Raw genomic sequence first — 25,973 nt, forward strand, 5'->3', positions numbered from 1 at the left:
CTAGCTGCAGGGCTTCAGTTAAGAACACATTGTGAATCCCAGGCAAGAGACCCAGGTGAGATGCAGGTAGCAGACCTGCAAGGAGAATTTGAAGAATGCTTTTCTAGTCTCCTTTTTCTTTCCTTCTCTTTTTTTCAGTGTTGGGGATTTGAACCCAGGATCTTTGCACGTGCTAGGCAAATGCTCTGCCATTGAGCTCTATCCCCAGCACATCCTCTTTTTATACTGGAAGAATGCTGAGCAGGCTTGTAAGTATAGGGAGGATGACAACTAGAGAGACATTAAGAGAATCAAGAAATAGAAGGAACATGGCTCCAGAGGGAAGCGGGAAGATGGACATGGCTTTTAGGTTGAGAAGAGCTGAGCTTGGTACTCAAGCTCAGGGGGTGGGTCATCTTGCTTTCTCTGTGACTGTGGAAGCAGCACTAGCTTTGAGAGGGGAGGATACCAGGGGTGTCAGCTGCCTTGCAGTGCACAGAGCCATGCCCCTCCACGAGAACTGCTTTTGCTGTGACTCTCAGATACTTGTGTAGGCGAGAAACCCATTTACAGTCAGTCATCTGCAATGACGGACTAACTTGGTTTAACAAGTAAACATCAAATATGTTTAAATATACCCAACTCTTTCTGTTTTGGCTGGTCCTGGGGCTTGAACTCTGGGTCTGAGCACTGTCCCTTTTTGCTCAATGCTAGCTAGCACTCTACCACTTGAACCACAGCTTCACTTCTGGTATTTTTTTTTCTTCTTCTGTGATTAATTGGAGATAAGAGTCTCGTAGTCTTTCCTGCCCAGGCTGGTTTTGAAACAAGATCCTCAAATCTCGGCCTCTTGAGTTGCTAGTATGACAGGCGTGAGCCACTGGCATATGGCAACACAAATATTTTTAACAAGGTTCCAACCCACACTGGAGTTTCCAAGACTCTTACCATTAGTATAGTGTGAGGGAAGATTAAATTTTAGTTTTTGTGGAACTTTATCAATAACCTGATCAGCTTTGGGACAAACTGGGTCATCAGTGCAAGTATTGGTTGTTGTATTGGATCCGACAGCACAGCACGATTTGCCTCTGTCCCAGGGAAGTTGGCTCATTTTCTTCTTCAAACTACAGAATACCTACTGTAGACATGCCCCACTAGTTACTTGCTTAAAACATCATTTTTATTACAAGGTATATTATTTTAAAAAATCATATATGGAAGTGGTTGGCATTGCCTATGAATTTTGTTTCAAGAAAGGAAGAAGAGTATTATAGTGAATTTAACATCTGCAAGAGCAGGAAGTGAGACAAGAAAGATCCCACACCGTCTGCTTCCATATATATATACATGAGCAGAGCAGGCAACTCTGTGGAGGTAGAAAGTAGCTAATGGTGGCCCAGGACTGGTGGCCTGCAGTGTAGAATAAAGAAGCAGGGGGCCTGGATACTGCTGCCCACACCCGTCATCCTTTCTTCTCAGGAGGCAGAGATTTGAGGATTGAAGTTTGAAGCCAGCTTGGGCAGACAAATCTGAGGACACTTAGTTCCAATTATGCACAAACAGGAAAGCCAGAAGTGAATGTGTGGCTCAAGCCAAGAGAGAGCAGGAGGCCCTGAGTTTAAGCTCAGTACTGGCATGTACACAAGCGTGTGCATGTGCACACACACACACACACACACACACACACACACATACAATTACTATGCCAGAAAAGAACCATTTCTCCATTTAAAGAGTATAATGATTAACTCAGTTTGGCTTGCCTAAATGAAGGACTTTGCTCTATATTATTGAGAGGCCCTTCTATCTAAAGGGATTCAATTAAGTGTATCATCCATCACCGTCCTTTGGGCTGAGGCCCCAAAGCCTGGCCATAAAGGCAAAAATCCATGAGGCGGTAACACAGGAAGCAATTACACATCATTATGACCTTTGGCAAAGTGGCCAGGTCCCCTGCATGGTGCTAAGAGATGGCACAGGGACCTGATGAGTTTCTGAGAAGAAGAATGAACCCATTTTTCTTACTTCTGTCCTGATTGCCAGATACATGAAACATGGGTAGACAGAAAATCCAGTTAGTCTCTCCTAAGGCTCCCAAGCAGATAAAGCGCAGCCTGGTGAACAGATTCTGTCAAAAGGAAACCCGGTTCACATCCCCGTATCCCCTCAGCTTAGGGCTGGCTGCATGGCTGGGATCACAGGAGCTGGCAGAGGCCTTTCCTGGTTGTCAACCCGCGAGGACAACTCTACCATGCCTGACACGTCTCCATGTAGCAGGACTTTCCTTTTAATACCAGTATCAGTAAAATGTCAATCGCTTTGAAAACAGATGATCCTTGAAGTAACATTTCTACTAGGAAGGCAGCCACAGAATGTTTGGAAGCAAATCCACACATTCATTATTCACGCTGCAGATTGCTGGCTAACACCTCCCACCCCATCCGCCTCCCTACACATCCCTGTGAAGAGGATGGAGCCAGAGCCTCTGTAGGATCCCAGGGAGAACCAAGAGACTCTTTTCAAATCACACACACACACACACACACACACACACACACACATACACACACACACACACACACACTGTTAAATTTTAATGTCTTTCTTTCTTATACAGCCAAAGGCCTGTCCAACGTGAGGGTAAACAAATCCAAGAGATTCACTCTTAACTAACACGAGTATAAGAGGTCTGTCTACTCATGGGATTATGTTTCTAAAAAGCCAGAAATTATTTCTTTCATTCTTTGAACATGTCAGAGTCTAGAAAATAATGAGGTTTAAGATAAAGACCACATCTTTATTCATACCACCAGCGCCCCGCTTAGCTGGGGTTCTTTACCATTCACCTTGGAATCCACACTGCTCTCAGGTTTCATATCTGGCTTTAGGAAATGAATTAAAAGCTGTGAGCTGATGTGTGAGCTGATGGCTCATACCTGCAATGCTAGCTACGCAGGCGGTTGACATCTGAGGATCAAAGTTTGAAGCCAGTGTGGGCAGGAAAGTCTGTGAGACTCTTAGCTCTAATAAAATACTCCGAAAAACCCAGTCGTGGAGCTGTGGCTTAAGTGGAGAAGCACTAGCCTTGAGCAAAAGAAGTTCAGGGGCAGATCCCAGACCCTGAGTTCAAGCCCCAGGACTGGTACAAGCAGCAGCAGCAGCAACAACAACAACAACAATAACAACAGCAAATCAGTTCTTTGTGAAGTTGAGCCTCTAGAATATTTCCAAATAACCTTCACACAGAACTGAAAGGACAAACTCCATTTGGACTTTGGGCATTATTTTAATTATTTTTCCTTTCAAATCCAGGGCTCTTTGCTGTGTTGTCACCAGGGTTGGTGTGGATGTGTGGCTAGGTGTGGATTTGTGTGATGGTGAATCACTGGGAGAGATCATTGTCATTTCAAACTAATAAAAATTGACTCCGGAAGCACAAACACATTGCCAATGGCTATCAGAAAATGGGTGTTTACATATCTAGGTCCTATAGAAATATGTAAAACAGGGGCTGGGAATATGGCCTAGTGGTAAAGTGCTCGCCTTGTATCCATGAAGCTCTGGGTTTGATTCCTCAGCACCACATATATAGAAAAAGCCAGAAGTGGCGCTGTGGCTCAAGTGGCAGAGTGCTAGCCTTGAGCAAAAAGAAGCCAGGGCCAGTGCTCAGGCCCTGAGTTTAAGCCCCAGGACTGGCAAAAAAAAAAAAAATACGTAAAACAACTAAAGCACAAACAGCAAGTGAGAAACACAAAATAAAATAATTAACATTTTCTCGATTGATCCAATGCTCCCTTTTGCCATGTTCAGATCAGCTTCTGATTTTTTTTTTACTTCTATTTATTTTTGGTCAACTGTGGGTTTTGAACTCAGGGACTGGATGTGATGCCTGAGCTTTTTTTTTTGCTCAAGGCAAGTGCTCTACTACTTTGAGCCACAGCATCACTTTCGGTTTTCTAGTGGTTCATTTGGAGATAAGAGCCTCCCGGACTTTCCTGCCAGGCTGGCTTCAAACCAACATCCTCATATCTCAGTCTCCTGAGTAGCTAGGATGATAGGCGTGAGCCATTGGTGACCAGCGCCACTGGGGTAAGGGGTTTGAGACAGGAACTTGCTATGTTCTCTAGGTTGACCTTGAATTTATAATCCTCCTGCTCAGCCTTTTCCATGAGGGCTGGAATTAAGTCTAGCTTTCATGGATATTATTTTATGTGCACAGATGAGAAAACTGATGTATAAGATGACTCCCTTGCCAATAATCATGCCCAGTGTGGAGGAGCTAGACATGAATTTACAAATATTGCTGTCTTTTTACCACACCCCACCATTTAGGACCTGGTAAACTTAGAACCTCCTCTAAAACAAGTGAGGCCATAAATTATGCATGAGACCAGACAGCTTTCCTTCAGGAACTCTGCTTCTCATGTCTTAATGCACTAAACCCATCTGGAAGACACTTGCCACAAAGCCTTGGGGCTTAGCAATTAAGATGTCACATCTGCTGAGAAAATTGCCAAGTGCTTATCTCTACCACCCCACCAATGAATCACCCAGAAGGCAAGCACCGGGTGTTTTTTCCACACCTGCCATTGGATGGGTGTCACATTCAAAGTATCCATTACCGATGGAAATAATGGCTATCTTCAATGCTAGGAAACAATGCTAGGACACATACAAACACTAAAACCAGGCCTAAGCTCAACTCTTTTCAGCAAACAAGGATCCTAAAAAGCTGGAATGATTAATCAGATTCCTGTCAGGATACTTTGAAGTTGAAAGTGAACAAAAAGAAAAGCAAACGACGCTTGCAGTGTATGTTGCTCCCATTTTCATTTTGAAAAATAGATTTCCATAGTCTGTAGGGATATGGAAACATAGATGGCAAACAAACTGGGGTTTACAATGGAGATCTGGAGTGGCGAAGGGACCCCCTTTGCACGGCATGCCTCACGGGCTGTTCAAGTTTTTCATGCAAGAAAAAGAAAAAGAATAAACATTTGCCCGTCACCGTTGGCAGGCAGCCTACTTGCCTAGCTTCTTATCACGGTCAAAGTTGGAGGGTGAAGTTGTTAGGTGGATTGTGTGGAGGCCTCCACTGGCATGGTTCCTGCAGGCCTCGGTCAAGCTTGGAGGATTCTCCACCCTGTGCTCCCAGATCACAGATCACTCTGTGCTCCCAGATCACTCTGCCTGGTGGGTACAAACCACCTTCCAGATCCACCCCCGTGGGTAACCATGTGACTATTGCTTCCATATTGCTCTTCATATTGTTTTACTGCCTTCTAATGAGACTCTTGTGAAATCAGGGGCTGATGTTAGTTACAGTCTTAAAAATATATATTCAATCCAAGATGTACATATTTACACTAAAAGAAAACCCTATCTTTTCATTCAATACTTAAACACTTTGGGAAACAGAGTTGTACTTTTTACAATTGATGTGGTTACCTGTAGTCACTCTCTTCATGTGTTGTGTCTAGTTACAGTGGCTTTTATCTCTTAGGCCCTACAATGAACCTCGATCGCTGAGTGAGTAGACGGATGTACTCATGGATGGATGAATGTAAGCAGGAAATGTATGTGCTTCTCTCACTATACAAATTCTTGTCTGCTGAAATCTGAAACTCAATATATCTTAATAAAAATGTAGATTAATCATTTGCTGTTAAAATTCATATAAGGGGGGCTGGGAATATGGCCTAGTGGCAAGAGAGCCTACCTCGTATACATGAAGCCCTGGGTTCAATTCCCCAGTACCACATATATGGAAAACAGCCAGAAGTGGCGCTGTGGCTCAAGTGGCAGAGTGCTAGCCTTGAGTAAAAGGAAGCCAGGGACAGTGCTCAAGCCCTGAGTCCAAGCCCCAGGACTGGCAAAAAAAAAACAACAAAAAAACAAAAACAAAACAAAACTCATATAAGAGGCAGAGGGTATAGCACAATGTTTGACTAGCATATGCAAGGCCTTGGATATGATCACCAGTAATGAAAAACAAACAAAAGCCCAACCAACCCTACTTGCAATCACCTGCAAAATACCACCACCATCACCATTACCAATAAAACTCTGATGCTGCTTGCTAGCAATTCAAGAAACAAATAATTTTATCCCCAACCTTGCTATTTGGACTTAGTCTTAAGTGTAATACTTTCATTTTCATGTTTAGGACCATGCAACTGTCTCCTCTTTCTTGTTCAAGACCAACATCTCTTCTAACTAACAATGATGATAAAACCGTATTAAATAGACCAGCATGTATTTGCTACCTAGTTAACACACTGCATCTAGAAGGGATATAGCAGAACCTTTCTTGCTTTTAGCACTATGGCCTACTTATTCAGGAATAATTCTACCACTGGCAGGCTAGATGCAAATAAAGTCAATGAGATCCAAATTCTATTTTCAAGAAGTAAGATCTTTCCATGATGAAGTGGGGTTATCATTAAGTCCTCTGTGATCCTCTCGATATTGTATTCATGGCTAGCATTCATTCCCCAGAAAGGTGGGGCCCAAGGGTTAGCATTCATACATCTCTGGATTGGGAGACTCAGGAGATGACCGCTCCTTCAAGATTGCCAGCAAAGCCAGCTTGGCCTCCTGGACTATGTGGGATGACCTAGTACTGTAGCCTATTCCATCACTGCTCCCCGAAGTCATGCTGAACAACAACTCTAGTCAGCCATAGTGGGGTGTCAGTGGTCCCCACCTGCCTCCTTGACCTTGCGGCTGTGTGTGAGGTCATCCCCAAGTTGAACTGGGAGCCTGTTGTATGTGGAACCACTTCTAACAGTGAAGGCCATGCTGGTGATTATACAGGTCCTAAAGGGGTTATTTGATTAAGCTCTAGGATCCTGTTTGTCTGTATCCATCTCTTTCACAAATACCCATATCACCCCTCTTCTCTTGCGATTTAACACTGGACCAAATGTTGAGAACAGTCAACAGTCATCCCCACACTCAGGTCTACATGTTCTTTGCTGACTACGTGTTCTTTGCGGGGCCCCTTTTCCTCAGGCATATATATGTGGGGGTTGAGCTAATTCATGGATAGCAGCCTTGTAAGCAAAGTGAATTACCAGTGAAGATGCTTAGAGGAAATGGAGAGCTAAGGAAATGCCTAAGAATAAAAACTCAATATGAAACCTAACAAAGTTATGGGAGCCATAATTGCAGGATGTAGAGAAGAAAATTCACTTAAGACGGTGCAGATGAGGTAAGTTTTCGGGGAGAGAGTCCCGCACAGGGCTCTGCTGAGCCCATCTTGGAGCACAGCGCAACCAAATGGACTCTTCCATTGCTTTCCACAGTAGAGATTTCCATTGTCCACCTGAGGTCATGGGCTATGCGATCAACCCTGGGAAAGGACTATGCTTTTTTTCAAATACTTCATTTCCAACAGCTGTGAACACGATGACCATGGACAGGATGGCTACCACCTATCTGCGGCCAAATGGTTCTAATGTCTAGAGGATGGAGAACGACTTTCTTAGCACCCTCCAGTCAGCTGCATGATGATCAGTAGTACCTCGTTTGTTCCTTACTGCCTTCCTCCTCTTTTCCTGGTTCATTTCTCTTCCTCCAAACAGAAAACAGACATTCAAATGAAAGTTAGGATGGACAAGGTCATCACTAACCGGGTCCCCTTCATGTTCCCATCCCCCACCTCATTCTCTGCATTCCACCATCTCACATCACTAAGAACCACAACCTCACAGCTCACTCAAGAGTTTACCTTTCTCCTAAGGGATTTCCAAACCTTGCAGTAGTGTCTTCCATAGGGAAGAGAGCTTCTAGGCCCTGAAGTTCAAGCCGGGGCTCTCACATCTTTGTGATGAACATCTCTAAGCCAGATAAACTGGAAGAATAAATGCCTGTGACCTTGGGGTTTCATGCTGTCTACTCATAAGACCTCTGTGCCAACTCAGGGCTACTGGTATAGCCCTCACCTCTTTGGTGAGGCCCAAGGAAAGAACTTAACCTTGGAAGAAAACTGACATCCTGACCCTTTGGCTTTCTGCTCAGATGCCTCTGATCTAGTAAGCTCCGTGGAACAGTTTCTTTGGGGTTAACTATAAAGGCATCAGAAAAGTAACTTAAGCCTGGCATGAGTAATTCACCTCTGTAATCTAGCTATTCAGGAGGCTGAGAATTGTGGGTTGAAGCCAACCTGGGCATAAAAGTCCATGAGACTCTTATTTCTAACTAACTCGCAGAAAGCTAGAAGTAGAGGTGTGGCTCAAGTGGTAGAGCACCAGTTTGGAGCAGAAAAAAACCCTGTGAGATCATGAGGTCCTAAGTTCAAGCCTCAGTACTGGCACAAAAGAGAAAGAGGAAGGAAGGAAGGAAGGAAGGAAGGAAGAAAGGAAGGAAGGAAGGAAGGGAGAAAGGAAGGAAGGGAGGAAGGAAGGAAGGAAAGAAGGAAGGAAGGAAGAAAGACAGGAAAAAGTGAGAGAGAGACAAGGAAAAGCAACTTGTCATTTTTTTGGATGGAAAGATTCCAAAAGCTAAGATGAAGGTGATTGTGAGAAAGTGAAGACATGGAAATATTCTCTCAACTTTGGATCTCTAAAAACCAAGTTTCTTTGTCATTTTGAGAGCAATGATGTCTTTCCTCAGAAAGCCCATCTTTTTCCTTTTTGCTGCTTCCTCCTGCCCTTTGGGTGAATGACTTCACGCAAAGGATTCTCTCAGGTGGAGAAGAGAAAGCTCTCCCCTGGGGTTCCATGACTGCCCTCCTGAAGAGCCTGTCTTTGAGCAGAAAGGGATGTGAGCCCTGGAGCTCCCTGCCTGACGCCGGGAGCCCAGGGGGCCTCCTGAAGCAGAGGCAAAGTGCAGAGGAACACAGGCACCATTGATTTTCCTGCTGGGAGAGTGATTAACTTCGTGTTATCAGTAGGTTATTAGGAGGGGCTGTTGATCACACTCCTGGCATCTCCCAAACAGGGCTGTAACTGGCGCTTTCACCTCCCCGTGACCCTTTGTAATGAGAAAAGCTTGACTTGAGCCTCCCAGAACCAGCCCTGGGGCACACAGACCCACCCCACTCTCTTCTGCTCTGTGGGCATTCTACTTCTAAGGCAAGGGTTCCTGCAATGGGAGAGCAGCCGACCATTTCTACAGGGCCATTGTTTGATACCTATCTTACCAGATTTGATCGAGAATTCACTGTTTCATTTGAAAGATAGGAAAAAATCAACTCAAAAATAGCCTTAGACTCTAGCTGGCAGTATTCTCAGACAGGCTTGGCAACCCAGCAATCGGTCAGAAAGGATACTGAGACATTTCAAACCTACTGAACGTGCTATAAACAACTTAAATGTGAGCCTTGTGCTCAAAGGCCACCTCTTGGGAAAAGGCTTTGCTGATCACCTCACTTAACATAGTAATCCTCTGTGTATGTATGCATGCGTGCGTGTGTGTGTGTGTGTGTGTGTGTGTGTATGTTTGTGTTTCTGTACTGGGGCTTGAACTTTGGGCCTCTTGCTCTGATTTGGCTTTTCTGTTCAAAGCTGTCACTCTTCCACTTGAGCCAAATCTTCACTTCCAGCTTTTTGCTGGGTAATTGGAGATGAGAGTCTCTCAGATTTGTCGGCTTGAGTTGGCTGTGAACCACAGTCCTCATATCTCAGCCTCCTGGTTAGCTAGGATTAGAGGCATGAGTCACTGGTGCCCAACTATCAACAATTATTGTTGGTTATTGTTGTCTTTGGGGTACTGAGGATGAAACCCAGGGCTAGGTACAGTGTCTCCCACGGAGCTACATCCTCAGCTCATTTTATTTGACCAGCCCCATTGCCTCCCTGAGTGGAGGCTCTACCATGTTTGCCGGTCAGCATTTGGAGCAGCTCCTGCTACTGAGTAGATTTGTGTTTGATAAAGGAATGAATGGTGTCTCTGGGGATTCAGTGATTCCTTTTACTTTTAGAAATCATTGCCTGCACAGTTAGACAGTTGCTATCACCTTATCTCACCTTTCTCTTTCGTGGATGACCACCCAGGGGCCCAGGAAGAGCTATGGCTATTACTCTACTGCTGTGAGGAGCCCACTATCCACAGTGGAACAAGGAGACTGGGAAGGATTCCTAGCTGAAGTGTAACAGGAGTCCTGGAAGCTTCCAGAAAAAGGCTACTTCTACCTCCATCCAGTCACATCAGCTTTTCTTACCACTCTCCCTTTCCCCCCTCTCTGACATAAGCTCTCCTTTGCTTCTGTTTCCGACCCTGAGGCTTTCTCTCTGCCTCATGTGGCTGGCTACCCATCATCTACCAAGACTCACTTTGAAAACACCAAGTACAAAAATCCCCATTCCTGGCTCTCTAAATATGGTCACTGCTCTTCCTTGACCAGGTCCTGAAGAGTAATCATAAATAAATAACCAAATAAATCTTGACCTAATTTCACCTATGTAAAACAGATCATATTTGGTGCAATTTATCAATTGAGTATTATAATAGCATTATAGGTATGCATATCTGCATGTTTGTTTGTTTGCTTGTCTTGTCTTTGAACTCATAGTTGCTAAGCCAGAACTCTACACTAAGCTGCATCTCCAGTCCCTTCTTGTTTTTGTTTTTAGATTGGCTCTTTGGCTTTTGCCTGGCCAGGATTTGGATAGCGATACTCCTATTTCTTTTGTTTTTGTTTTGCCAGTCCTAGGCCTTGGACTCAGGGCCTGAGCACTGTCCCTGGCTTCTTTTTGCTCAAGGCTAGCACTCTGCCACTTGAGCCACAGCGCCACCTCTGGCCATTTTCTGTATATGTGGTGCTGGGGAATCGAACCCAGGGCTTCATGTATACAAGGCAAGCACTCTTGCCACTAGGTCATATTCCCAGCCCCACGATACTCCTATTTCTGTGTCACGGGTAGCTGGAATTATAAATTGCCCATAAATGTTTAAATAATGAATAACTCCCCAAAGCTATATATTCATTGGAACAATAAAGCAAAGTGGGGGACTATAGACAGAGCTGAGGAGGTACTGCCCAGCAAATTCTAAGTACTCCTGTCCAATGTAAGGGAAAACACAAGAAATAACTGAATATTTGGCTTTACTACCATATTGGTCTTTACAATTCAATGCCAGTTTTAGATGAGAACAACTGGGAGTGCTATGATATCTGTGTAGCAAGGATTTGCCTTAAACATTATTTTTTAAAGCAATGCCTACTGACTCGTGGGTCCCACATTCTTTCCTGTTTACATGCTCTTGACATCTATAGAAATGACCACTCCAGGGCCTCTTTCTAATTTGCTCCCAGCCAGCTGTTTTTCAAGTAGAGATGAAGAGCTGGCATGAGACAATTACAGACAATCACATCATCTTAAAGGCCAAGGTCACGACAGTGCATTGTGCTTTGTATGTTTGCAGACATTGACAATGTATATACCTGGGAATAGTTAGCAAACAAAAATATCACTGTAGGTACTTAATGCATTATATCCACAGCTGTAAGACCCTCCCCAACACAAACACTACAAGTGGAGATTTAATGGATCTGCAGGTGTGTGTGTGTGTGTGTGTGTGTGTGTGTGCACATGTGTGTGCTGGGGACGGGGACGCACTTGAACTCAACGCCTTATGCTCTTGCTTGGCTTTTCCACTCAAAGGCTGGTGTAGCTCTACCACAAGAGCTTAACCACTCCTTCTGGATTTTTGGTAGTTAAGTGGAGATAAGGCTCTCATGGACTTTTCTACCTAGTCTGGCTTTGAATCTTGATCCTCAGATCTCAGCCTCCTGAGTAGCTAGCTAGATGACAGGATAGGTACTTGGTTTCTAAAAGATGTTTTCTAGGATATTTTCTAAAGATGATTATGCTTGTAGCTGGGCACCAGTGGCTCATGTCTACAGGAAAGTCCATGAGACTCTTAGCTCTAATTAGCCATCAAAAAGCCAGAAGTGAGCTATGGTTCAAGTGGTAGAGTGGCAGACTTAAGAAAAAACTCAAGGACAGTGCCTAGGCCCCGAGGGTTCAATCCCCAGTCCCAATATACAGAAGCATACACATACAATGTACACACACACACACACACACACACACACACACACACACACACACACTACTCTTCTTGCAATCTTGATTGCATCAGCCTCTGCCAGGTCACACAGGCTGATAAATGCCTAAGTAGACTCCCAGGAGAATTTATGATTGTGCAGGTTTTGATTTGGTGCCTGTTTAATTTAGTTTTAAGGGCATTTTGAATAACAAAACCTATTCCCACATATTACACTTATTTTCTTAGCCAGGTCATGCATGGCTTTTATATTTTAACTATAAAATCAGCACCTTAGAAGGTCAGGTGCTAGTAGCTCATGCCTGTAATCCTAGCTACCCAGGAGGCTGACATCTGAGGATCTTGGTTTGAGGCCAGCCCAGCAGAGAAGGTCAGGGAACTCTTGTCTCCCATTAACCACCAAAAAGCTGAAGGGGAGCTGTGTCTTAAGTGGTAGAGTATTAGACTTGAGCAGATAGATCTCAAGGACAGTGCCCAGGCTCTAAGTTCCAGCCCAGCACACACACACACACACACACACACACACACACACACACACACACACACACACACTAACACCCTAGATACATTCTAAGTGGTTTCATATTTTTACAAAAAAAATTCCTCAACGTATTTTTCAGAAATGTATATAAAGTCATTCAAAATGAATATATATGTGTGTGTGTGTGTGTGTGTGTGTGTGTAACAAACACAGCCAGATGATGAATTAGCACACCTGTGAACATAGCCTTTTAGATTATTTATGCATTATATTCCTTTCTTTTCTTTTGGTAGTTTTAATTCAAGGCCTCAAATTTGCTAGGCGGGCACTTTAACACTTGAGCCATGCTTCTAGCCCTTTCAATACATTTTCTCTGAAGACCAAACCCTGCTTTTCTATAACTCAGACTTTTAGGGCTTGATGGAATCTTTTGGATCTTAAAACTCTTCTGATTTTCCTCTAAGACAGTCAAACATCCTTTGTACATTACCAGACTTTTCATGACTATGTAAAAGCCAGTCTTTGACATGCATTCAAAAGCTTACTACAGTATAAATCTAGGTTTAAATTTCAGAATTCAGTCTCCAGAAAGGCGAAGGTGCCAAATAATATTGAGTGTATTTGGAAAGCCAGTCCATGTGAATAAACCCCTGAATCTTCTTTTGAACAAATTCTCTGAAATCCAAGAAATGGCCACGTCCTGTTGGTGCATGACTGTAATCCTAGCGACTCACGAGGCTGAGAGCCGATGATCATTCTGAAGCCTGCTCAGGCAGGAAAGTCCATGAGCCTCCCATCTCCCAGGAACCACCCAAAAGCCAGAAGTGGAGTGTGGCTCCAGTGGTAGAGCCCTAGTCTTGAACAACAACAACAACAAAAGGTTCATGGACAGCACCTGGTCTCTGAGTTCAAGCCCCAGGATTGGCGTGTGTGTGTGTGTGTGTGTGTGTGTGTGTGTGTGTGTGTGTGTGCGCACACAAAAATAATATATAATCCAAGATATAGATTTTTTTTCTGGCTTCAGAATAAAGTAGATTTTTGAATCCATCTCTCTGAGTCAATCCTTTGTAGCTAAATGCCTTCCCCCATGATGGAGACAAAGGCTAACAACTGATGAGTCTCTAATGTCACAAGCTACCTGTCTAAGAAGCTGTGGCTTACAGCTGGCTGCCCTGTTACAGGTGTGCAACCAAATGTAGAGACAGTATTAAATGCACGGTTTCATTTCTCCCTTGCCTGGATCTTCTATGAAGGCCGAATCAGAGAAACTGGTTCTCCTATTTTACTCATTTAGCCTTTGTTTGTTTACTGGTGTGAGTCTAAAAGGAAGCAAGTCTTCTGTTGCTCATGACTTGCTAATTCCAAGACAGAGTGTGGGGAAAATCTGCAGACTGTCACTGCCCATCCTCCAGAGTGAACTTGCTATGTGTTCAAAAAGCATTTGCAAACTGAACACACTTCCCCCTTCTGAGTTCAGTGCCTGTGAATGCCAGAAGAAATTTAATTTTAAAAGGAACAGAAATGCAACATCTTTTTCTAGTTAAAGCTGAGCATCTGAAAGGCAAACAATAACTTTATATTCTCTTTCTCTATCTCCCTCCTCCCCTCCCTCCTCTCTTTCCGAACAAGGGCTATATGCTGGATTTTACTATCTATGCCTTCATGATTAGACTAGGAGAGGCTCAGGGCTGTGTCCTGAGGACAGACACAGGGGAGAGGCAACCACTGTCTCCCTAAGAAGCCCTCCCTCTTCTCTTCCATCTGGTTGCCCACAGGGAGACTGGTGTGGTCCAACCCACCGAGCTTGGCTTCCCAGCTGGGACCTGATAGAGCACAACTTATGAAACTGAAGGCCCTCATTTCTCACCAAGGCTGCACGGGCTTAGCATGCTGGGAAAATAAAGGAACCTGGGATCATTCATGGTGACAAGAACTGTCCCACCACCCCATAGGTCAAAGCCTCATGTCCCTAGAGGGACAAAGGACCAAAGGACGCTCTCTTCCCCACTCCATTTCTACTTGGTTATTTTCCTAAATAAGGCAAGGAAGTGAAGGCCAAGCCCTCAGGACGAATGAGCAGGCAGCCCTATTGTGGCCTCTAGCTCTGAGTCAAGTGTACCAAAGCCCTTTGCTATCCTGCAATATTTCTGGAATGTTCTGGCCTTTTGGCTAAGTTAAAAAAAAAAAAGAACAGGAAGCACAAAGAGCAGCAAAAGGGCAGAGGAGTCTCCTGGAACTGCTCAAAGCATTGCAAGGAGGGCGTGGGGAGATTCTGGAGTGGGGACATTCTGACGTGGGGCAGCTGTGGATGGGTAGCGCACCTGTGATGCGACGTGGAGCCTTTCCAGCCAATCAGGTGAGCCTGCTTCTGCGTAGTTGGGTGAAGGAAGAAGGGGAAGTGTAGCCACTTGAGGACACACAGGGTGGTGAGGGACCAGGTGGGAGGGGAGAGAGCCATGTGACCACCAGCCTTCTCATCTGTGAACTGGGGTTCTTGGAAGTAAATCCCCTGGCATGGAGCAAAGGCTCAGTAAACAGTCGCTGGGAGGAGAATCCCATCCATTCTGGAAGACAGTGCTACAAAATGATTGGTGCTTTTTCTCTTCTATTGATTAGCTCACGAGAGAGAGAGAGAGAGAGAGAGAGAGAGAGAGAGAGAGAGAGAGAGAGAGAGAGAGAAGAGAGGAGAGAAGAGAGACGGGGGGGGGGAGGGAGCGAGGGAGAGAGTGTTCCAGTACTTTTGAGCTCTTATTTAACTTTTGTACCCAAGCTTTGCACATTACCACTTGGGCCACAACTCCACTTTTGAATTTTTGCTGGTTAATTGGAGATAAAAGTCCCTGGACTTTTCTACCTGGATTAGTTTGGAATCCTGATCCTTACATCTCTGCCTCTTGAGTAGACAGGGTTATAGGTATGAGTCACCAGTGGTTGGTTTTCCTTTTTTTTTTTTTTTTAAAGAAAGGATGGGCAGAGGGACAATCTGGTCCTGGGTCCTGTATGGTTTCCTTGCAAATCCCATTCCGGGCGGATCTCACGATGGGTGATGGGCTGGGGCAGGTCCCGTCATAACAAGAGAGAAGCCAGATTTCTTCCACTTGACCCTGGCAGGATGTGCTTTGGTTTTGGATCTGGATACTATATGGAAAAATCTATTTGTTTTTCTTGCTACGACATTAATAACGAGGACAAAGGCGAAAGGCAGACAGACGGACAAACTCCACATCAACACCTCATGTGACACATAGTTCCTTGCACCATTTTAGCAGATTCAACTTAATTTCATTCTCAAAATGTTTTTCCCGCCAAGATTCTGGTACTGGAAATCACTGTATATCTTGCTAAGCTGTAAAGCCATCACCCACATAATAAGGAAGTATAATAGGGATAGTTGGGGTGCACTGGGCGATGGTCATTTGTTAGTGAGGACCACTCTTCTCAATCCATGGCATCTCCATTTTAGAGGGGGGGAAATAGGGGCAGAAGGAAAGAAGATGAGCATATTTTTCAGTCAGCATCATCTTTTCTGCCTTTCTCTCTTTCTCTTTCTTTTGAGACAAGATTATACTAGCCCAGGCTAGTGAAATAATCCCCTGGCCTCTATGATCCAAATGCTGGGATTATAGGCGTGCACTACCACGCTTGATATCCATTCATCATCATTAAACCAGAAAGGGAGGCTACATTTTTCAGGGAATAATAGTGATAAATCTACATGAGTTTTCAGGCATTTAAATAGAAAAAAAACCCCACACCCAACACTAAAACCAATACTGTTCATCATTGTGTTTCAAAAGCAAACTAATACAGTGAGTACAACAGCCCAGTCGGGTCATTCACTTAATATTTAACTAAGGCTAAATGACCAACTCTACTTCAGAGGGGCTCAGCAGAATCCCCGACGCCAGACCCCGCTGCAGCCAAGGCACATTCTGGATGGCAACAATCCAGCCTTTGTTGACACTGCTTAAAGACTCATTAATCTCATGCAAGAACCAATTTAACAAGCCAGGCTGTCTTTTGAAGTGACTGGTGGTAGCAGTTGGAACAGAAGATTAGGAGATAATCACACTGAAAGTCATCACTGGGCACTAAGATCTATGAGGTCTTGGGGTTGTGAGTTACAGGAACAAGACAGGCTGGTTCCTCCAGTCAGCAACCGGGTGACACTTCCTGTCAGACAACCCGATGGCTGCTCACAGCTGCAAAGAGACTACTGTAGATGTGTTGTCTATGACAGTCTCCCTCTGAACCAACTCAGGGAGTTCCTTTATAAAAAAAAAAACGATATCCCAAACTCTACAGCACCGTGACACTAGCTCCCTAGTAGGTACCATTCTAGCTGCTGAGAACCAAAGTGTTGAGAGATGGGGTAAATCATCATTTAAACTGGAGTTCTCCAAGCTCACATCGGAAGAGCAGCATCAGGACAGCCCTGCCAAAGGCAATCTTGTGCTGACATTTTGGCTTTCTTAGTTGCCAAAATTTAGCATGTACTAAAGAATTTGCATTTGCCCAACAAGGAAGAAATTTCCTGTAGCGTACTCCTTCATTTGTGCTAAACACAAACAGTAGGCAGTCTTGTGATTAGCAGCTGGGTTCGATATGAATTTCAAACATGCTTTTGGATATTGATGAGATTCATGGAGCAGATGTGATCACTTTACAAAAGAGAGAAAATGCGTCTGTTTCCGCCCCACTCCTGCCTTTGGATGGGATTGAAGTTTGATCTTCAGATATTACCAATTGCTAAGCAGACACTCTGATCACACCTCCAGGCCTGGTTTTTGTTGGCTATTTTTGAGATAGGGCCTCATTTCCCGCCCACATGTCCACTTGCGAGCCAGCCATCCGATCTACATTAGGCCTCCTTGGTAGCCAGGATAACAGGCACAAACTGTAATAACTTGGCAGGAGGGGCAGGAAGCCCCGCCCCATGTTGTTGTCATTGCCACACCCCACTGAGGAGAGTAAAAGGGGATCCGCCCCACATTGAGGGGCCCGAACCACCACCCCCAGACTGCAGGCAGTGGGGGGACATAAGAGGGCGGGATTTCGGGGTAAGGAGAGGCTCAGAGAAAGCAAGGCACTTTCTGACAGGAGAGGCCAAGCCCAGGCCTGTGATTCGGAAAGGCCTGACCTGGGCCTGTGGGTGCAGGGAGGCCTGAGTCTGGGCCTGCAGAGAATGGAGGCCAGAGCAGCCTAGCTCTGGGCTGGAAGGGAGGAGAGGCCTGGAGAGCCAAGGCCTGCTGAGAGCCAGAAGCCCGAGGAGAGCAGACAGAGGAGCAGAGCAGAGCTGAGAAGAGCCAGAGGCCTGCAGAGGGGTCCTAAGCCTGAGGCCTGTGGGAAAGTCTGAAGCCTGGTGCTTGTCGAAGCTGGAGCGGATGCAGAGAGCGGAGCAGACGCCCGTGGAGAGCGGAGGCCCGTGGAGAGCGGAGGCCCACCGAGCAAAGAGCCTCAAGGAGACTAGAGAGGCCCACGGAGAGCCACGTGGAAAGTGGAGTCCCTCAGAGAGGAGAGAGACCTAGGAAGAATAGAGGCCTGTGGAGAACAAGAGGCCTGCAGAGAGGCCTGTGGACAAGAGAAGCCTGTGGAAAGGAAGAAAGGAAAGAAACTCACCCCCTGGAGGCTGCAACTGCTCCTAGCTCTGGGGTAGCCCTGCAGTAGCAAGGCAGTTGCAAACTGACTAATAAAACCCATTTGTCACCTTTAACAGTGCTGGGTGGATTTTCTTGCTCCCCAGAATACAACACAAATCATCACATCCTGCTCTTTGAAAAGGAATCTTGTAAACTTTTCTTCAGGGTGGGTCTTGAACTGTAACACCCCCCCCCCCCAAGCAGTTACAATTAGAGACAAGAGACAGTTATGCCTTCCTTCCTTTATTTTAAGAAAAAACAAAAAACCACCCACTCATCTTTTGTTCTTCCTCCTCCATCCAGCTGGAGGCCTTCTTCCTAGTGTCTTGCAGGACCCAGGGGACTGTGTGATGAATCTCCAGGGATCTCTAGCTGGCTCTTTGATCCCACAGTGGGACAGAATGCAGGCCAGAACCTTGAAGCACCTTGAGCGAGGTTTCACTGCTAGGATTAGGTCCCAGATCTTTTGAAGTTCCACAACGTTCTCTGTAGTGCTGAGGCCATAGTTAACATTTCTCCTCAACCCAACATAGCAGTCTATGGACTAGTCAGAGGTGGATGGAACTGTGTGACCTGGCCACACAGGGAAAGCATGGATTACAGGGAGCAGCGTCTCCAGCTCACAACAGCAGAGAAGAGAGAAAATCATAGCTCACCGCAGAACCATAGCTATGAGCCCAGGAGTTTCCTGGAAGGGTCTGGTCTTTGAATTCTCTGGAACCTCAAAAGAAATCCCTTTTCAAAGGAATGACCTCAAGCCTTTAGAAGATACAGCATTGTAAGCCCAGGCCTGGCAGCTCACGCCTAGAATCCTAGCTACTCAAGAGGCTGAGATCTGAGGATTGAGGCTCAAAGCCAGCCTGGCCAGAAAAGTCGGTGACACTCTTATTGTCAATTAATCACCAGAAAACTAAAAGTGAGGCTGTGGCTCCATGTCGTAGGTGGCCCAGAGCAAAAAAGCTCTGGTCCCTGGTCCCTGGTCCCTGAGTTCAAGCCCCGGGACCAGTACAGGAAAAAAAAAAATGCAGCAATGTAACTTTAAGGCTTTTATTTACTTATTTTTGGTCCAAATGTCATTATGCAAAGTAGAAGTCAGGAGATGAAACAATCACCCCTTGGGGTGGTACCCTATCCTCTGACGTTTCCACCTCTCCTTATGGGGATTTTAATTTTTATTTATTTTTATTTTATTTTTTTATTTTTATTTATTTATTCTTTTTTTTTTTTTTTTTTTTGGCCAGTCCTGGGGCTTGGACTCAAGGCCTGAGCACTGTCCCTGGCTTCTTTTTGCTCAAGGCTAGCACTCTGCCACTTGAGCCACAGCGCCACTTCTGGCCATTTTCTGTATATTGGGTGCTGGGGAATTGAACCCAGGGCCTCATGTATAGGCGAGGCAAGCACTCTTGCCACTAGGCCATATCCCCAGCCCCTTTAATTTTTATTTTAATCTTTGCATAGTTGTACGAAGGGGTTTCAATTCAACATATTAGTTGATACATACAGTGCATCTTAACCAATGTCAGCCCTTCCATCATTCTCCCTCATCCCCTTCTAGAAAATCTCAGCAAGGAACACAGGCCTGGCTTTCCTGTCCTGATGTCGGGATTCTTCTTAGCCCAGAGACAGATGAACTAACTTGATAGGGTACAGAATCAGGAAATTAGAACTGGTATCTTTCAGCTCATTTAATAAAAGCTGACCTAGATTTTTTGGGGGAGGCGGGAACAAAATAGTGTTGGCTTGTCAAAAAGCAGAATATTGGATTAACAACTGTCATCATGGAAATCCCCAAAACAGCCAAACTTTGGACAAGCCATTTCAGTGCATCAGGTTCCAGTCTCAACATCCTGAAGAAAATGAAAGAAAGCCAGTGGTTGCCCTTTATGAACCTTGTGCAATGTGAGAAAAGAAAAAAAAAGATGGAATCCTGGCTGGGCCAGAGGAAGGCCAGGGCGGAGGAGGCCCACTGTGCCACCTAATTCACTGGGACCTGGAAAATTGTCTCACCTTTCTCTATTCAGTTTTGTGACCTGTGAAATGGGCTTGGTGCTACAACTATGCCATAACTATCATTTGAGATATTACTGTCTCAACCTATAAGATTGTATTGTCATCAAGTTCCAGTGAAGGTAGATACTTAATAAAAGATGTACTCCTGGAGGCGCAAGCAATTACAGCTGTCACAGAAAGTGGTTAACAGAACCATAAATTCTGGTAAGCTACATCTGACAGTGCAAGTCACCTCTGATACCATAAATTATTTTTAAAAGCACTAAACCCCGAGGCAAAGGCAGAAAGTTCAAATCCAGCCTAGGCTACATAGACTCAAAGAAGCAGAAACAATAAAAATAAAAATAGAGCAATGAAATCTCTTGGGTCTTGACAGATGATAACTGTTCAATTAACACAAAATTGGACACTGGGTTTGGCTCTAAAGAAGAAAGCTCCAAAGAATTTTGGGTGAGATAAGACATGACTAAAAAAAAAAAAAATTGTGTCTGTACTAGGGCTTGAACTCAGGGCCAAATGCTTGGATTTTTCTGCTCATGGCTGCTACTCTACCATTTAAGCCATATCTCCATTTCCAGCCTTTTGTTATTTATTTAGCAATAAGACTCTCACAGACTTTTTCTGCCCAGGCTGGCTTTGAACCACCATTTTTACATCTCTACCTCCTGAGTAGCTAGGATTATAGGCACAAGACTGCAGCACTCAGCTATGTCTTCAAACTCTGTCCTCACGTCCTTAACGTTCCTGACTCTCCACCCCTTGAAGAGGCAGTCAGTCAGTCACTCATCTAATGATGTGCTTTACCTGGAAGAGCTGGCTCACAGGAAGCTGATGGCCTGGGCTGGCCCAAGTACTAGACAACCTCACCCAGCTCTACCCCCTCCCCCCCCAACCCCACCAAGATCTCTCCTTACCTCTCCCCAGCACAAGTACAGGGTGTACCTGCCTTTCCCTCCCTCTTTTCCTTCCTTCTTCCCTCCCTCCCTCCCTCCCTCCCTCCCTCCCTCCATCCCTCCATCCCTCCCTTCCTCCCTCCCTCCCCTCTCCCTCTGTGCAGTAGCCAGAGTTCTTCACACACAACAACTGGCAGGAAAGCCCACCCTCACCCCGTCCACGCTGCCCTGACCCTCTAACATCAGGACAACAGTGCAGATCCAAAAGTTTGGGCTGGCTTTTCCCTAGCAAAGCTTTTACCACTCACTTTCTGACAAAACACTCGTCCTTCTGCCCCAGGCACTTGAAATGAGGAGCTCAACGCTTGAAATAGCATCTGATAAGGACAATGGAAGGGTTTCCAGTCCCAGCCTCCTGCCAAAGCCAAAAACTTTCCTTGCCCTCAGAGAAAGTCCTTTGCCTTCTGTGGGCAAATAACTGGCCTTGTGCTGATGTGCACTTCATAAGAAATTCTCCGGATGTTAAAAATACTTTACAACATCTGCCCTGGTGGACTGCCATGAAAGGGTTTTATTTTTTTTTGGGGGGGGGGCGGAGAAAGGTGAGTGGTGTCGACATATATAAACACATATTTATCAAAATATATTTATATGAAACATAAGAGTATATACACATAAATAGAAAATAAATTCAACTCAAGCACCATAAGTATTTCATGGGTTTTCCAATTTTAAGAAGATAAAGAAATCTCCTGGCTTTTGCTTCTTCTGCACCCCTGCAGTGGCTGCTCTACCCCTAGAAGGCCTCAAGAGGAGAGGGGACCCTGGGCCCATGATTTGCAATTCTTATTATAATCAATATTTTCCAATCATACTTTTTGACAAAAACTACACATCAGAAGAGGGTGGGGGAGGGGTATAGGGAGAGGGATAGGAAGGTGCGGCAGATAAATTTTTTTTGAGAGGAAGAAGATTAAAGAGTCAGGAAGAACTTGGGGGACAAATAATCCTAACTGTAAGACCCGGGAAGTCCTTCAAGTTAGAGGTTTTGACCCGGGGACATTCATGCAATTGGATTTCAAGCTGTAAAGCTGGTCCACTGACATACAATGTTAACTGAAAAGCATTTTTTTTTTAACAATGTAAAGCTACACCAAAAAACTGATGGATGTCATAGGGGAAACAGGAAGATCTTACAATTCTAGGTCCATTTTCCCCCAAAGGTAGCCATGGGTACAGTGCAGGGGCTACTGCTCCCTAGCGCCCCCAATGGCCATGTGGTGAATGACTCCCCGCAGACCCCTCCTTCCGTAACCTGCCTTCCCCCATTCAGGAGAGCTGTTTGAGTTCTCTTCCCAGACCCTTAATATTTAATGACCCCTGCCCCTCCACAAATCAGGCCTACTTGTTTTGTAAATGACAAAAACAAAGCCCAAAGATAGAATTTACTTGGTTCAGTTCATAGAATGTCTCCTTTATACCTAAGTGTTTTAGACTTTAGAACGGAATATTGATTCAGCTAAGCAACCTCTAGTGCTAGAATTAATGGGTATTTGAATCCTAGGCATTTAGGACCAGTCACTGTTATCTTGCTCCAATACTGACTTGTCAGTTCTTCCACCAGCCAGGCCCTTATCTCAGTTCACACCCTCTGGGATGCACCTTATTATCCCACTTAACAGGCAAGAAAGTTGAGGCTCAGGACCAGAGCACAGATGTATGACATTTATTACCAGAGTCCATATATTTATTGCATGCCTTGCTACCTCACACATACCCAACCATCTAGGCTGGGGATATGGCTCAAATGGTAGAGTAGCTACCTAGTAAGTGATGGATCCTGAGTTCAAATCCCAGCACCTGACTCCACCCTACAAAAAGAAAGCATTCAAAAGGGGTGACATTGATCAAGATGTATTGTATTCATAAACTGCTTTTGTGAATGGTAACTCCTTTGTACAACTACTTATATACAATCTCTATAATGTATAAGATATATATATATATATATAATAGCATTCATCGAATACTTACTATTTCCCCCAGTCAACCCATCATCTTCCCCAATTAGACAAATCACAGGGTCCTTAACACAGCTAAATGTTAGGATATCATGAAAAATGGCAGAAAAATGGCAGAAAAATGGTCCTACCTACTTGCCTGGACTTGTCACTGGGTTTTTGTGGGTCACAGCTGACTCCAATACACGGGAAATGCCCTGCACATTGGTCGCCCCAGTATATGAAGAGCAGTTGCCTACAGCTGCTTTGAATTATTACTTAGTAGCTTGTAGTCTCTAATTTGGGTCAAGGTTTTACTAAAATCACTTCTTGCGAGGATGTATCTCATTCCCCTACACAGGTTCTAGAAAACTCTTCAGTTTTCTGCATGTTACTTCTTTCCTCTCCTGATTTTGTCACCAATGAAGAGAGGTGCATTAGAGTGCAAGAAATGGCTAGTTGGTGGCTCCGTTTGCTTCTTTCAAAGTATATTAGGCAGCAAATTCTACTCTAAGTGGTTAAAAACATATAAAAATAACAGATCAGGCATGGCAGCTCATACCTGGAGTCCCAGCAACTCAAGAGACAGAGATCAGGAGTGACTTGATTCAAGGCCATATCTAGGCAGAAAATTATTGGGAAATCTTATCAACGAATACACTGGATACGGGAGTGAGTCCCTGTGATTCAGCCACTCAGGAAGCTGCCAGGATGGGCAAAAATAGGAAACCCTGTTGAAGAAATAAAATTGAAACAAATGGATGGAGGCATGGCGCAAGGGGTAGGGCCCCTGCCTGGCAAGCTAGAGGCCCTGAATACAATCCCTAGAATTACCAAAAGAAAAACCAAAAACCAAAAAGAGCATATGTGCAATAGCAGGCAGTTGTCTGAAAAGTATCAGTATCTAGTAAATACTGGTAGTACTTACAACCCATATCATGACCAGTCTTCTGGATAAATAAGGATCGATATTCCACTGAGTGAATGGAAGAAATGTGATGTAGAACTCCTCTTGACCCAAAGTGGATGAAAATCGGAACAGGTAATAGTAGAAATAGTTCTTCACGATGTAGTCCTGTACATAAGCCTGCAAGACAAATGGTAGATGATTCTGTGAGTTCATTCTGCATCTCATTACAGGGCAAGCTTGAGAAACCCCAGCCTAAAACTCAGGGGCTTTCATCAGCAGGGTGCTACCTCCGGGTATCCCTAGGGGTCTGGGCATATGTCCAGCAACTATCTCTCTAGGCTAATAAAGCTGGTTCTTTCCTTGCATATACAGGAAAGCTGGGCATTGGGAGCAAGTCCACTGTGGTAGGGCTCCCTATAGCCTCCAGAATGTGATGAAGAGAATAAGGCTTTCCTCAAAGAAATCCATGCCCGAATACCTGAGGCCCGTGACTGTATTACTTGATATGACAAAGAGGACTTTGCAAATGCAATTTAGCCAGATGACCTTGAGATGGAGAGGTTGAGCTCGATTGCTTGCGTCAGCTCAATGTAATCACAGGGATCCTTAATAAGGGGGAAGGAGGCAGCAATGTCAAGGCCAGAGCAATTGAAGCTGTAGCCCTGCTGACATTCAGGGTGGGATGCCGGGGCCAGGAGTCAAATCATGCAGATGACCTCTAAAAGCTCGTAAAAGCAAGGAAACAAAAGGACAACAGCCTCAGCACCATGTGTTTAGCCAATAATATCCCCAGAGCTTAAGAGAATATGTTTCTGTGATCTTTAACTGCTAAATTGTGATAATTTGTTGAGCAGCAATAGGTCATGTTAGAATCTCACTTAAATCTGAACTTCAATTTACGTTTTATTTTACTTTGGTGGTATTGGGGATTTTGAATTTATCACCCCACACTTGCTAGGCAAGTGTTCTATTATTTAAGCCATGCTTTAGGTCTCTAAGCTTTTACTTTAGTTTTGTGTTTTTTTTCAGGTAGGGTCTTGAGCTTTTGCCTGGGCTGGGCTCAATTTTTGCCCACTTATCTCCACCTGTGACACCGATGGAACCATATCCCACTTCTATGGAGGTAAAGTCTTGATAACTAAAGTTGGTCTTAAACCTTGATCCTCTGCTTTCTGCCTCCTAAGTAGCTGGGATTGCAGGTGTGATTTACCAAGCCTGACTCTAGTTTATCTTTTAAATCAGACTGATAAGGTAAACTCCATGATCCTGTGACACCCTAGGTGAATTTAAACCAAGTACAGCTGGGCACTGTAAAATATACTCCTTTCCCATTGCCTTTTACCTTCTTCTTATTCTGATAATGGGCAGGGGTTATGAGAAAAGACTCAAGAGAGTTAAAACTGGAATAAACAATCTAAAATAATGGAAAACACTTTACATTACTGTGTATTAAATAGTCAAAATCCAAGAGTATTGCTTCTCTATTAATTGAAAAGTAGATTTTTCTATTTTGAGACAGGGTCTCTCTATGTAGGCCAGTCTGGCCTCACATTCTCGCGATTTAACTCTGTCAAAGTTAGACTTCATCCTGGTAAACATTCAAAAAGGCCATCAAAGATAACAACCAACTATGTTGGGGTTGCATATGACTAAATATGTTTACATATGCTTTTTACAACCACTCAGAAATTCTTTCTTGTAGAATTAAGTGTTTTTCTTGTTTTGTGTTATTTTGTTATTGTGCCATACTAGGGCTTGAACTCAGGGCCAGAGAAGTTCTCCCTTACTTTTTCCAGTCAAGGCTAACACTCTACTACTCGAGTCACAGCTTCACTTTTGGCTGGTTCATTGGAGAAAAGAATCTCACTGACTTGTCTGCCTGGGGTGGTTTTGAATTTCAGTCCTCAGATCTCAGCCTCCTGAGTAGTAGGACTGCCGGCGTGATCTACTAGCACCTGGCTAGAATGAAGTCTTTTCTTTCCCAATTTAATTCAACAACCCTTTTTTAGTGATAATTATTCAGAATCATGAGGGGCATAGTATAAG

At 44.5% G+C, this 25,973-nt stretch overlaps 1 protein-coding gene across 1 annotated transcript in view; it reads right to left on the minus strand.

The window, feature by feature from the left end:
* Sgpp2 (sphingosine-1-phosphate phosphatase 2) overlaps positions 1–25,973 on the minus strand; it is an 80,722-nt gene that overhangs the window by 17,906 nt on the left and 36,843 nt on the right. Inside the window, exon 2 of the mRNA XM_048344668.1 lies at positions 23,946–24,104. Coding sequence (XP_048200625.1) covers positions 23,946–24,104 — 159 coding nt within the window. The remainder of the gene's footprint in view (positions 1–23,945; positions 24,105–25,973) is intronic.

This window comes from Perognathus longimembris, chromosome 4 (assembly GCF_023159225.1).
Source record: "Perognathus longimembris pacificus isolate PPM17 chromosome 4, ASM2315922v1, whole genome shotgun sequence".
In the NCBI taxonomy this organism is placed as follows: domain Eukaryota; kingdom Metazoa; phylum Chordata; class Mammalia; order Rodentia; family Heteromyidae; genus Perognathus; species Perognathus longimembris.